The 15298-nt window shown below is 39.8% G+C and overlaps 1 protein-coding gene across 1 annotated transcript in view; it reads right to left on the bottom strand.

Annotated features, from left to right (window-relative positions):
* Positions 1–13780, bottom strand: part of nherf4b (NHERF family PDZ scaffold protein 4b) — a 28286-nt gene extending 14506 nt beyond the window's left edge. The window contains exon 1 of the mRNA XM_034098563.2: positions 13554–13780. Coding sequence (XP_033954454.1) covers positions 13554–13602 — 49 coding nt within the window. The 5' untranslated portion in view covers positions 13603–13780. The remainder of the gene's footprint in view (positions 1–13553) is intronic.
* Between the last annotated feature and the right edge of the window lie 1518 nt (positions 13781–15298).

The following is a 15298-nucleotide window of genomic DNA, read 5'->3' as shown; positions in this document are numbered from 1 at the left end:
TCTGCACTTTGGTCCTCAGCTCGATTGTGACAGGCAGTGGAGCGGGGAGCCCGGAGTGCTCTGTTACAGGGCACTCTGTATTTTCGTATTGTGTCTTTTTACCATTAAAATCAGATTATTGTTATAACTTTTATGCCGGTGTTTTGAACTCCTTCTCTTATTAATCTGACCAGGCTCATCTAACGGACGGCGCGGAGCAGAGCTGGGCTTTAAGCCACCACTACTGTGTCTGCTCCTACAAAACCAACATTTTAAACAGTAAGAGTAGTCATGATGGTAAGTATTTCGTGAAACATTTGAAGAGTAGCCTACTGCGCCATCCACCGGGTGCTAAGGAAGCAGTCAGGGAGAGTCGAAGGCAGGCAGGGAGCTTTGCATGACATTCTTCTGGACGTGTTTCAATGTGATGACAGTAAGGGTGAGTCAATCTGTTTGTTGGAAAGACAGTAGTTGAGTCATTACTGAGAGAAAATTATTAGAAGAGATAATTATTCAAAGTGTTGTTACTTTAAAGTGTTGTTACTGACCTTTTTCTCTTTTATTTCCTTTCCCTCACCTGTAACTGCTGAGACCCTGAGGAACATCCACACTGACCTGCTCTGGCAACCTGATTTCCACTGTACGTAATAGTATTTGGTTATGGTATATTATTTATATACATCAAAGGCACAATGCACCCCCCAGAGACACACATGTATTGAGTGTGATAATTTGCATAGGTCAAGTGAAATCATCTTTACACACTAGAAAACTGTAGGAGCGGCAACTTGTTTTGAAATTGAATTTTTAATATCCGATAATAAAGTTGATCTGTTTTCTTTATTCTTCTCTCTTCCCAGCTCCATCCATCACCATTCTCTGTTCCTGCAGGTCCTGCTTGCTAATCAATTCTTTATTTTTTTACACAATTACAAATAAAGTCAATGTATTGTATGACATGAAGTTGTGCTTCATTCGGAGTCAATAATAAATTCATTCTGCCTTCAACTGCACAATGACTGTGGACTGCACCGACATCCATGTAGCTGCCCCCCAGTAAGATGAACCAAGCAAAGAGGGTCACCATCATGCCCAAGGACATCCAGCTGGCCCGCCGCATCCGCGGAGAGAGGGCTTAGACTGACCCGAGACCAGCACACCCAAACACAACGGCTCTTTTAAGAGCCACCTACAGTTTCAAAGAGTTGCAATCCTACATTATTATGATTAAACTGGTTCATGTATCACTTAGTTTACTGAACCGTGATGAATGAAAGAAATGAGTGAGGTAGTGGTTTACTGAAGTTACAAAGACATTAATATATGAGTAACAGGTCAGTGTAAACACAAGCTTCTGTCAACAAGAGCATCAAAAACTTTCCATACAAGTGGGGGGACAAAAAAAACCGACCTCATTTGGTCCCAGTTAATTTTGTCCGAAACAAAAGAATTGGTGGCAACGTGCACGAAAATTGGTGTTTATTGAGGTTATTGCCGTTTATGATTGGGCAGTTGATCCCTGAAGACGAACCAGCTTGGAAAGTGATTCTAGACTTGAAACATATTGTAGAGCTTGTTGTTGCACCTATCCACTGTGAAGAGTCTGTGGCATATTTAGAGTTTAAAATCTCAGAGCACAGACAGAGATACCAAGAAGTATTTCCAGATCAGCGACTCTTGCCAAAACATCACTTTTTGGAGCATTACCCAGAAATGATTAAGCTGTTCGGCCCCATTGTGATGTTTTGGACTATGCGTTTTGAGGCCAAGCACAGTTATTTCAAACAGGTTGTAAGACACACAAAGTGTTTCAAGAACATTCCACTGTCTCTGGCAAATAAGCACCAGCTGATGATTGGCTATCACATGCACACAAGGAGTAATGAGAGGTCAGCCTTTGACGTGTCAAACGTCTCAACAATTCCATTAGATATCATGAAAGAAGACATAGCACTTCAACTAAGTCAGAAATATACTAACCTCACAACAGTCACGCTAGCACACATTGTCTCTAGCAATGGCATTGAATATAGAATTGGAATGCTTCTTGTGCATGGATCAGTAGGTGGACTGCCTGAATTTGCAGAAATACTTCAAATGTGTATATTGAAAAACACATTGATCTTTATATGCAGAAAATTGTCTTCATGGTACAGGGAGCACTACGGAGCATTTGAGCTCCAGTCATCTTCAGCCAGAGAGATTGTGTTGGCAGAGTTAAGTGAACTGACTGACAACTATCCCCTGAGTGACTAGTGTGGAACCCTCCGAATGGTCACCCTTAAAAGATACATACACATGTCAGGTAATTATCCTTTTATTTTTATTTGACTTTAACTGAATGTCTTCATGGGAATGTGGGTAAAATAATACACAGAATATCAATTAAAAACATCTGGGGTTTGGAGTCAGAAACAAGTAAGGTTAGGTTTACAGAAATAATAAAACACAACTCTACACGGATGCTGGCGTACCCTAACTAAATCTATGCATGCTAGTTAATCAAGTCAAGTTGCATTTTGTAACATTTGCAATATAAATTTGAAACTGCCGACAATTCAAATCAGTCTGCAGTTTAATTGAACTACCAAAAATGATAATGCTGCCTTAATGTTTACTTTGGCTTTATTACTACACACGTGCAAGAGTAATTAAAATGTAAATATTTACACAACACATAATTAAATATGTTACTAAAGTTTAAAGAATACTTCCATCACACTAACCCAGTGCTTTCAATGCCTATGATACCTCTACTGATGATGACTGGATCTGCCTCGAATTGTATTACCTGCTGTTTAAAAAATATATATCTTCTGTCTTTTCTTTAGAGTAACCTGTTGACAAGTATGGCCACTTCTGCAGTGCTTTGCATCATCCTAGGAGAAAATGACTCTGCATAAGTAACCCTGCCTTTGGGAATACCAAGCTCTGTTGAGGAACTTCAAAGTGAGATTAAGAGACAATGTGAGGTGTTTGGAGACTTTAGACTGCAATACAAGGACCTTGATTTGAGTTTATAAACCTTACCTCCACCTCAGACATTCAAAACAAGGGGAAAATCAAAGTAATTTACCCCCCAAGTGCCTTATCTACAAGCAGTCCTGGCTTCTCTGCACGGACATCCAGCCAGGATGAGATCAATTCAATCTCATCTGTGGACACTGATCTTCCCTCATCTTCTGATTCTTCGTCAACATCATCCCTCAGAAGTGCGCCATGGCCAAACGCCTTTCCTGTGCCGGAGTTTGTCTATGATGTTGAGATCCAACTCCAGCGTGCCAATAGTGACTTTCAAAGTAATGGTACCCTCTTCAGTCCTAATCCAAGAATGAAGTCAGATATTCTTGAAACTTTGGCATCACAGATTGTGAAATATAAAGCATATCCCTCAAGTGCTGAATTTGATTCGGTAGCTGAAGCACTTGTGAAAAAGCACCCATGTTTAAGGGAGCAAGGCTCTGTTACTGGCTTTTATGGTTGGAAGATCAGTTTGAAATTCAAGATGGGAAACTACCGCACTAAGATGCGCAACATTGGATGTTCAGAGCTGACTGTCAATTCTTTAAAGCGTCAACAGGATGATCAACGCACATCTCGCAATCAAGTGAAGAAACCTAAAAGAGCGGAGGTAAACTACTATCCAGACTATCCAACAGGACAAACCAAACAGAGCCTAGAGGAAGAGAGGCTGGCACTACTGTCCGAGGCACATAAGAACAATAACCAACAGGCGGTGAAGGATAAAATGGAGAGGACATTTGCCTATAGGCATCATGAGGTGATTGAAGACAAGCCATTCATTGCCGAAGGTGGCCGGCTCGCGTGAGGTCAGTCATATATTTTGTTGATAACTTAATTATTATATTTGACAAGGGGCTTCAATTTAAAATAACATTTTACCAATAGTGAATATTGTTTATTATAAATCAATTTGAACGTTCCTTGTACATGTGATGCAGTTTGCCAGAAAACATTAGGGCAAATGCGTCCAAAGTCTGGCCACATACACTTATTATTTTTGTCATTGGAACCTGACGACAGAATCATACTAAGAAATTAACCTAACTTTCATGTTAAATGATAGCTTTGATAGCTTTTTTCATTATTTTATCATTCTTACAATGCTTTGACAAAAAATCATCAGGAAGTAAAAAAAAAATGTCATGGCTGAATTATTCCATTAACTTTTACTGTGGTGTTGCAGCCAATGAGAAAATGTGTTGATTTTATGATTTGATCTGTGTTTGTCTTTATTGAATGTTTGTAGGTGGAGGCCGAGTTTGCTCGCATCACCACTGTCCCACTGAGATCGAAGTTCATGCAGCACTCCTCCAAGCTGTTAAGGATTTTCCAGAAAAAAGGGGGTGCGGCTGGGCAGAAAATAAGGAATATCATGGCAGAATACGACAAGGTGTGTTATCTCACAAATGCCTGGTTATTAGAATATTTGTTTTGTTTAAATTCATTTTATTGTATTTATTGTGCAGTTGTATTACTTAAGCATGCAGTAAAATATTGGAGACATGTGGCTGATGGAAGACATTTTAAGTCATGTTCACACAAAGTTTAAAATGTACTTGATCAAGTCATTTTCAAAATGAAAATTAATAAATTAATTGTATTTTCATCTATAGATTTGCATATTTGTGTACCTTTTCTGTGGAATGTAGTAATACATAGTGTTTCATGAATGCAAATTCACATCAGTTAGTCTTTAAAGCAGAAGTTTGGCTTTTTTGAATTGCAATAATTTGATTTACTGTGGTAGTGAAAACATGATTATACTGAAACATATTTCTAAGATTATCATAATGCTTAGTTCCCAGTTAAATAAATACAGTGTCTTGGATTATAACATAAATACTTTTAAAGTACAACTCACTACCTAGTAATAACCAAACACTTGCATTACATGTGCTTCTTGTGGTATTAGAACTTGTACTCCAGTTGAATGCACATTCGGCCCTTCATAATAAAATGTACTTAGACACTGCCTGTAAATGTAAAAAATGGTATGAAGTTGCATGTAAAAAAAATAGTTAGCTTGTGCATTAATGCATCTAGTGTTAAATGTTGCACAATGTAAAAATACTATTCCCCCACTTATGCATTTCCCTTGTCCTTTGTTACAGAATGACGCCATCGAGACAAGGAGAGCCTGCGTTATAAAAGCACTAATTGTGTACCTTAATGAAGACCCCGAAAGCCTGATTAGAGAGTACCTCGTAAGTATTTGTGCCTCTGCTTTCCACCATCTGGAAACAAAAAAAGTGATTGATTTTCGTACTTTTTTGAGCTGGTTTTAAACAAACTAATGGCACCACAGGTTTGAAAGAGCAATCGGAAAATAACCCATATGCATGCATAGTAAAATTCCCTTTTCAAACAAACTATCAACAGCAGTTTGTCGACCGTTGCTTGAAACTGTTGAGTTTCTCAAATGTTGAAGTTTTGTAAAACCATTTTCATATCCATGGTTAACTAAATACCCACAAGCCCCTAGCAGATACCGTCAACAACTAGAAAAGCTACACCCAATGTAGCCTGTAGGTATGCTTATCTGGGAGCTGTATATGTTACTTAGAAAAAGTGTTGCTTTTTTCCTTTGTGTGTGTAAGTCTGGCTGATGGTCTATTTTTTCTGCCTTTTAGGATGTTGAGACTGATCAGAGTGTAGATGAGATGGTCTTGGGAATATTCGCCATAAAGAAGGAAGGTGCAGAGCCAACAGATTCCCTCGCAGATGTGGGGATTGTAATTGAAGGTGTGGAAGTGCTGAACGATCTTCAAAACATTGCGAATGCACTGGCAATTTTATTTGGACTCACATATGCATTGGACTTGAGCTATCCAAAAAACCTGAGATGCACGTTTGAGGTTCTTCAAAAAATCCTGATGGAAATGGATGTTCGCCACCTGTCAACAAAGGCTCAAGTGCTGAAAAACAAACTGTTTGAATGAACTATTTGAACACTACAAGTGGAACGCTTTGAAACGTCACGTTGGAAATCTTGGAGCAGGGGTTTTATCTAAATATTTCGGAGGGAATTTTATCTGGAACTGAATGTTACTGAATAGGAATGTTACAAATGATTCATGTCGGACAGTTTGTACGTACAAGTTGCAGTTTGGGCTATGTGGTTAAAACATTGTGCTCTTTTGAAAATTGTTGTTGCTTGCTAAATGTTGTGCAACTTTTTCTATTAAGGTGATAGCAAACTAATTCTGTATATTTACCATGTCAATAATATACTACCGTATCCAGCTAAGAGCAACATTAGCATGGAAATGTCTGTTCTGACAAGTGTGTTTCCAATATTTACTCATCTTTTAGCTCTGTTTTGGTCTCAATACTGTAGAAGGTTATCTCGCTCCTCGGCTGCTGGATGTTTAGTTTTCCTCTCCAGCTTGTTGCTAATGTTGGGGGCCAGGGGGGTATACTGCGAAGCAGGATTTTCGCTTAGCCGGCTAAATTCAGGGAAAACTCCGGCTTTCCGGTCATCCGAAGCTGGTTCTCTTTTTAGCAGGCTAGATCTCCATGGTAATATATGCTAAGCAGCTAACCTGGTCGGGACCAGGGGCCTATACTACGAACCTAGTTCAACCTAACCTGGATATGTTTGAGTTAGCCGGTTGGCCTAATCCAAAACATACGCGCTGTCGCTAAACGGTACTGCGACGCGGGTTATCAAGTGGATCGCTCAAGCCAGCCGTGTCCTATCTAGTTAGGTGCGCGTTCACATGAAAGGGGTGGTATCTGGAGCATTCGACCAATCACAAACATGGAGAAGCGCACTGACAGCGCAGCGTCATACTTCCTGAATGAAAAGTGAACTCTAATACTAGTCAAAAATGAAGAAGTTAAACTTTAAACATCCATGACTTAAACACTTTATCCAGGATCAAAGCCACAGAGCTGCACCTGCAAGGTGAATACAGCTGGCAAAATAAAAAGTGTTTGAATGCGTACATTAACAGGTTTATGATCACTGCCCCGTCTAAAACACGATCTGACTTTAATTACATTTTTCTCGAGTGTTTCGTCAACTTATGTGTTGCTTAAAATAATACTTCTGCATAGCCTATGTGACACTGTGAGTGTTGCACGGCCAGATACGGCTCAGCTGACTCAGATAAGGAGATATATGATACATTATGAAGTGATATGCCGCGGACTGTACTTAATGTACTCTGATCCGGTTACTTATGTTGTGGCCGATATGTAAGTAAGCTTTCTTAACGCTAATGTTATAATAGTCAGATTGCTCTGAAGATGGAGGTGATATTCTATTCATGTTCACGTTCACACAGTCGGTGATATTTGCCGGCCGTCTTTCCTGCGACGGCAGTTTTTCTGTATTTCCTTTCTCCTGTAATATGACTTGATCGCTTTAAACTCCGCACACTGAGCTCTGATTGGTCAGGAGGCGGTGCTTTCACTGAGTTGAGCTCTTAGCCTGCAACCTAACCTGGTCCCGACCAGGTTAGCTGCTTAGCATATATTACCATGGAGATCTAGCCTGCTAAAAAGAGAACCAGCTTCGGATGACCGGAAAGCCGGAGTTTGCCCTGAATTTAGCCGGCTAAGCGAAAATCCTGCTTCGCAGTATACCCCCCAGGTTAGGTTGCAGGCTAAGAGCTCAACTCAGTGAAAGCACCGCCTGCGGACCAATCAGAGCTCAGTGTGCGGAGTTTAAAGCGATCAAGTCATATTACAGGAGAAAAGAAATACAGAAAAACTGCCGTCGCAGGAAAGACGGCCGGCAAAAATCACCGACTGTGTGAACGTGAACATTAATAGAATATCACCTCCATCTTCAGAGCAATCTGACTATTATAACATTAGCGTTAAGAAAGCTTACTTATATATCGGCCACAACATAAGTAACCGGATCAGAGTACATTAAGTACAGTCCGCGGCATATCACTTCATAATGTATCATATATCTCCTTATCTGAGTCAGCTGAGCCGTATCTGGCCGTGCAACACTCACAGTGTCACATACTGTATGCAGAAGGATTATTTTAAGCAACACATAAGTTTACGAAACACTCGAGACAAATGTAATTGAAGTCAGATCGTGTTTTAGACGGGGCAGTGATATCATAAACCTGTTAATGTACGCATTCAAACACTTTTTCTTTTACCAGCTGTATTCACCTTGCAGGTGCAGCTCTGTGGCTTTGATCCTGGATAAAGTGTTTAAGTCATGGATGTTTAAAGTTTAACTTCTTCATTTTTGACTAGTATTAAAGTTCACTTTTCATTCAGGAAGTATGACGCTGCGCTGTCAGTGCGCTTCTCCATGTTTGTGATTGGTCGAATGCTCCAGATACCACCCCTTTCATGTAAACGCGCACCTCACTAGATAGGACACGGCTGGCTTGAGCGATCCACTTGATAACCAGCGTCGTAGGACAGTTTAGCGAGAGCGCGTATGTTTTGGATTAAGCCAACCGGCTAACTCAAACATATCCAGGTTAGGTTGAACCAGGTTCGCAGTATAGGCCCCAGGTGCTTCGTCGCCCGCTTAATGATAAACGTGGAGGGAATTGAGAGTCTATCAGAGCTGGCTTGCCGAATTTTTTGGGATTTAATGTGAAGAATTAGACAACACCAAACAGAAAATATGCTATAAAACCAAAACAATAATCTAGAAAACTATGGTTTCCGGTTTTCATTATCTCCATAGCTACAGTTGATGACAAGAGACATTTATAAACGTTTTACACATTTTGTAGTTTACTTTTCTATTTTTGTGACGATTTACATGCGATGTTTAGTTGAAGTTTGGGCTATATGTGGTTAAAAGATGGTGCTCTTTTGAACATTTTTGTTGCTAGCTAAATGTTGTGCAACTTCAACCTTTTGTGTTTGTTGATAAGGCGTGATACAAAGAAGTCTTTAAGGGTTTCCATGATTTTAAACTTGGTAAACCTGGTTGCCTATGGTTATATCACGTTTGATGTGAAATAAATGTATTTTTATTTCACTGAACAAAAGTCAGTTAATTTGAATTTACTTAACTACACTTCGTGGAACTTGTTGACATAGTCTGGTTTAGTAAGTGAACTTAAAATGACTTCCATTATAGCAATGAATAACAGTTAAGTAACACGGAATGCAGTAGTTTCCAAAATGATTTAAGTTTGTTAAGTTGGAACTACAAATTAAAGTTAAGTTGATCTTACTAAATACAGTTGAGTATAGCAGATCTTACTTTAAGTAAAATTAATATAGATGAGTTAAGTTAGTATTATATAATATCTTTATGTTGGCATTAATACAAAAAATCAAGTATGTCTAAAGAAACTGCACTGTGTTGACGTAATATTGCTTTTGAGTGTACACGGGGTATGGCTGTGTCAACGGAGTTAACGGAGTGAGTGTGGAGGTCATATGTACGGCGGCGTCTTGGTCCACGTCAGGCCCCTTCATAAGGTTTTATCTCTTGGACATGTCTGGCTCCTTCTCGTCAATAGTGCTTGCTGAGTCAACAGAAGACTGGTGAGGGGGGGGGCTGTGGGTCAGCAGGTATCTGACCCCCCCCCCCTGGTCATAGTGCACTTATGTTTTCCCATACTCCTTAGGGACCTGGGAAACATGGTTCGGAGAGCCTTCCTCACTATTTTCCATGCACACTCTTCACGGGGTAAGCATGTCTGAGTGTGGGAGACGTGGTGCACTTGCCTTCTCCCCATGCTCCTTAGGGACCCGGGAGGTGTGGTGCACGGTAGGCCCCATGCAGGGCTGGGGTCAATAGGTATCGGACCCCCCCTGGACATAATGCACTTATGTTTTCCCGTGCTCCTTGGGGACCCGGGAAGCATTGTGTGCAGTAAGCCCCATACAGGGCTGGGGGACTCTGGCAGGCGGAGAGAGCCTTCCTCACTATTTTCCATGCACAGTCTTCACGGGGTAAGCGTGTCTGATTGTGGGGGACATGGTGCACTTGCGTTCTCCCCATGCTCCTTAGGGACCTGGGAGGCGTGGTGCATGGTAGGTCCCATGCAGGGCTGGGGTCAGCAGGTATCTGACCCCCCCTGGACATAATGCATTTATGTTTTCCAATGCTCTTTAGGGACCCGGGAGACATGGTGCGCAGTAAGCCCCATACAGGGCTGGGGGAGAGCCCTCCTCACTGTTTTCCAGGCACACTATTCACGAGGTAAGCGTGTCTGAGTGTGCCCTACCAGCCAGGTAAACTGCGGCCCCCACTTCTCCACGGTCACAACCGGAGGAGAGGAGGTTGCGGTGCAGTGGCTGTTAACCAAAGCCGGTCAAGGGCAGTGTGGTGACTCAATGTTGTTGGACGACAGGGCGTTTAGGCATCAGGGCTCCACCCACTGTACCCATAGAGTCCAGTATAGAGCGGAGCATGTGTGAGATATAAAAGGTGGGTTACGTATTGTAACCTAGGTATATAAGCACAGGCGGAGCCCTATACTCGGGGGCCCTGTCTGTCCTATGCTGCTAGCTGAAGAGAAGTGTAAGATGACGGGAACGGGAGGCGTGGTGGGCTTGTGCACGCATTCGGGTAGGCCCGCCCTGGGGGCCGGCTACGGTTATAAATATCTCAGTAAGTGAATGCTCGCATTAGTATGGTTGAGAGGTAGTACCCATATAGTCCGCCTGTGCTTATATAACTAGGGTTACAATACATAACCCACCGTTCCAGGAAACTAAGCAACAAGGCATTATGCAATGATATTCCTTATAAACACCCTACCATTTTTGACATTTTTGTTGTAAAGACCCATAGCCTCTCACCTACTTTTGTGTCTCCCATGAATTTGAGTTGCAAAATTGCATGAATGAGCAAAAATATTTTATGTGGAGAGATGATATTGTGATATCATCATGCTATAAAGGTTTTTGAGGGAGTGAATGCTGCAATTCAAGGTGAAGTTGTAAAGATAAAAAACGGGCATTACCACCATTGAGAATGGCAAATATTCAGATGCTTATAGGTGTACTGCCTGCATGGATTTGATCACAGGAGACACAGGAGTAGATAGTGCCGCCCTCTGTGAATACGTGGTACTCGAGGCTCAACAGGGGACACAGCAGTATGTACAGAATACTACAGTATACTGCCAGAAAAGGACAATACTCCGCTGTCACAAGGACCGATACAGGAAAATATTCCTGCCCACTGCAATAACTCTCTATAACAAATCACCTCTGTTTGGCAGAGAACTCTGCTCCATAGCTTCTCTTGGACTTAAAATTACACTGTACATTTTACATTTATGTTCGATTTATTTAATATTCCATGCCTCACATATGTATATATAATAACTTGTTTTATATTTTGTTAATGTACATTTGTAATTCAAGATATAGCACCTGCCAATTCGGAGCAAAGGACCAATTAAAATTGCTCGCTGCTGCTTGATGGTCTGAGCATGCTACATTCTGGAGATTTTTTGCACACTTGCACTGGTGATTCTTTTTGGGAGAGTTTCATAATCGGTGCAAGCAAAATGGCTCTATAGCGTCCCCTACACATTTGCAACAGCTGCTCGTTGTGCTTTCACCGACAAGTCTGAAATTGGGGAGATCCTTATCTATAAAGTCAAAGTCCCAACAAATATATGAATGTGTACTTCTACTGCATCTAAGATATATTTTTTAAATCAATTTAAGTGGACCAATACATTTTAGTATTGTTGTAATATTTACACTAAACATATTGTATTGAGATGTTTCACTCATCAAGATAAAGTGATTTCAAATGTTTGCATTTAAGAATTGAAAAATTAACATCTTTTTCGATTTATTATTATTTTATTTTCTGTCTAATTATCATCATTATTGTTATTATTAATATAATTATTATTGTTGTTGTTGTTGTTGTTGTCAATTATAGCTACACTCGTGACATGAAAATAGATGACCTTAGCATTGTAATTTAAATGGTATATTTGAAAGCCAATAACTTGTAATTGAGGACTTCATCCACTAGATGGCATCAAAGTGCAAATCAAATATCTATGCACCTATCAATTATTAATAATGAATAACACATTATATTAATTATACTTAAACATGTGAAAACGGTATCTGTTGATATCATAGTCTAAAGTACGGTTTAGCAACATTTCAATCTCTATTAGTATATGTTTATTTTGGGGCGAGACTCGACTGTTGTAGGTTCTGGGTTTATTACAATGAGGACAGCTGACTCCTACATGCATGTCACCAAAGTGCAAAAACAGCACCATGTCCTTGCATCAAATGTATTTGATTGCATTGGTCCATCGTCTGAATACCATATGGGACAAGCTCTTCTTCCTCTAGCTTGCGAGGTTCAAAGGCCCATGCACAGTCAATTAGTAACTTCACCTTGGCTGAGTTTCAAAGGTTAGACTACAAAAATACTGTGGGTTTGTGAAATGTAATGAAAACCAAAATGAGCCAAGAGGAATAACTGCAAGCATTATTTAGCATGTGTTTAAAAGTTGAACTTAGACAGACAACATATTGCCAAGTTTACAAGAGTGATGGTAACATAATTTGACAAGAAACAAGGGAGTTCCTAAATATCAGAGGGATTTAAAAGAGAAATTACAGAAAGCGTCGACTGAAAAAACTGTAATTGTTGACTTTGATTAAGTTTATTATGTTGACAAATTTCACATAACTAGGTTAGTTGAAAGCAATAATATTAAGTTGAACCTAATATTTTCTTTTGAAACTGAATGTTATTGCTTTCAACTAACCTAATACAGTTATATGAAATCTATTGACATAATACATTTAATTAAAGTCACGGTTTCTGTTTTTTCAGTGTACTGTATGTATGTTTGTGTAGTGACATTCCTCTTCCCTCTGCCTTTTAAAAGGGGACCAGGGAGGGAGGATGAGACAATTAAAATGTATTTTTATTTATAAATCAGAAACAGATCAGTCAGGATAGATCATTACAAACAATTAAAAACCTTTAAAAACAAATACAGAATACAGAAATGAAATAAATAGCTGTAATGGAACACTTTGAAAAGTTGAAATTGCTGATACATGGTTTTATCAGGGAAATTATCTGAAAACCACAACACACACCAATGATTTCACCAATGGCACAAACAAAGGAAAATCCATTCCTGACCCATTATTGATATCACTCTCCCTACTTTAATAAATGGACAGTTTAGCTTGTGACACTACGAAATCAAAAGCTTTAACTTTGTTATCTTCATCTTTCTTCTTGTTTCCAGCAACAAAGAGAAACCTTTCACAATTACAGTGTGAGAACACATTTGTCAAGGCTTCAAATTGTATTGTGTGTATTATGTAGCAATGATGAAGGATGGCTGACAACATTTTTTTTGGATTATGGAATTGAAAATGAAAGAGAAGAAAAGAGACGAGAGAGTATAAGAGAAGAGAGTATAAGGGAGAAGAGAAGAGCCAATAGGGCTTCTATGGGACTTTTCAATCCTGGATCCGGATCCAAATGTCAGTCCCGCCCAGTCACAGGAAGACACGGAGCTCCCCATCTGTGCCTAAACCCCTGCCAAAGCACTGGAGTGTACTACCGGTCACAAATCTGTAAAGGAGACAGTTACCTTTTGTAAGCATGATCCCAGTTGCAGCACATTCCTCAAGTCGAAGCATGGTTGCTCTTCAGTTACTTGACTCCAGTCATCGGTGAACTGCAGGAGAAGACATCAATTGCATAAAGATGGGGACATATTTTTAGAGAGACTACTAGAAAAGACAAGGGCATAAGGCTGCAGAACCACTATCCAGCGCTGCCCTTCATTTTGCATGGAGCCTGGGGCTAATCTCAGCATCGGCAGGCCTGTGTGTCATCCTTGCGGAGAGTCCAAAGGCCACTCTTTTATCGTGACACACATGGCTTCTCTGTGTCGTTTCCTCGGCCTGTGATTCCATGGCAACAGCAGCGTGAATGGTCTATTCAGGACAGCCTTCATTACACCCTCTGCCACCTCCTGATAGGATAGATCAGCAAACAAATGGCATGGTTTGGTCCAGGTTTATTAGGCTTGGTCCCAGGTGTAAATATGAAAACGTTTAGATTTTATTTTAAAGAGAAGAGAATAGGGAAACTGCTGTGTATGCTCCATGCAATCCTATGTCATCTCAAACGTGACTGGTGTCCTATATGAATCGTATTCATTATTGCTATGGAGTGCAAAATAATTCATCCTTTCATTTGACTCAGAAATACATTCACGTAAAACCACACACTTTCATCATCATCATTATATTCCCTACCCCCAGCACCCATAATGTTCGATTGTGAAATATTTTAGATTGTTTTTTCTTTGTTTCTTTTTTTGAGTAGCTAACATCATTCTGGATGCATCACAGTGCAAATTATTTTTGAATTCTGAGGCTCTTGGGACCGTACTTAGTTATGACAACACAGAAAGTTACATCATTTGGAGCCCAATTCATGCATATTTTTCAAATAACTTCGTTATTTGTCTGTGTATGAATCTGTGATAACGTTTCCGAATGCACATGGACACTCTCATTTGGAACATCAGCTGATTAAAGCCTATAATTGTATTGGAGTTAGACATTGTCCATGAACAATAAAACACTGATGCTATACTCCTAATATATTTTGAGCCATCTCACCTGTTGTAGTTTATGTTCATGTATCCTCAAAACCCACTGGACAATGCACAAACAGCTTACAGTATATTTTTGGCATCTATTGTTGGCTGTAATTTATATACTAATGTTTTTTCAACACAAGGATTGATTCATTTGTTTTCATTATTTATGATATGCAATGAAACATTAAGTAAAATATAAAGCTATTCTAGTCATATCATGTCTCCTTACCCATCATGGAGTCAGAAACCATTACATCTTCTCAGATGACTATGAAATATGGCTCTATTTTCTCTGTTTATCTACATCAAGGTGTGTGGATCTTACTGCATTACCCAGGCAAAATTATATTTGATTGACAAGTGCCATGTTCTCATTTTCCTGCTAATACTATTCTTTTTCGGAAGTAATAATTGCTGGCTCAGCAGAATGACATCTCTGCAAAAGGTCAGCTTTTTTGAGGAACGGTTTTCCAAGCTGTCAGTTTTACATTGAGCAATAAAGTTACATCCTCTGCCAACAGAAATTGTGGATGTAAAAAAGGGAAATGATCACTGGGTCCACACTCCACCCAACACGTATTGCATGATTCTGACTCAAACCCACTCTGCTTTCATTGAGTGAATACAAGGGCATATGTATTGTTTGCATGTATTTTTTTCTTTCTTAGATTTTCTCAAGAAAATTACTAAACAGGTGCTTTTCAAAGTCAAAAGTCAAAGTC

The sequence above is a fragment of the Pseudochaenichthys georgianus genome, chromosome 14, assembly GCF_902827115.2.
Source record: "Pseudochaenichthys georgianus chromosome 14, fPseGeo1.2, whole genome shotgun sequence".
NCBI classification, from domain to species: Eukaryota; Metazoa; Chordata; class Actinopteri; order Perciformes; family Channichthyidae; genus Pseudochaenichthys; species Pseudochaenichthys georgianus.
Note: the sequence above shows the minus strand (reverse complement) of the source record. Positions and strands in the feature narration are given on the sequence as shown.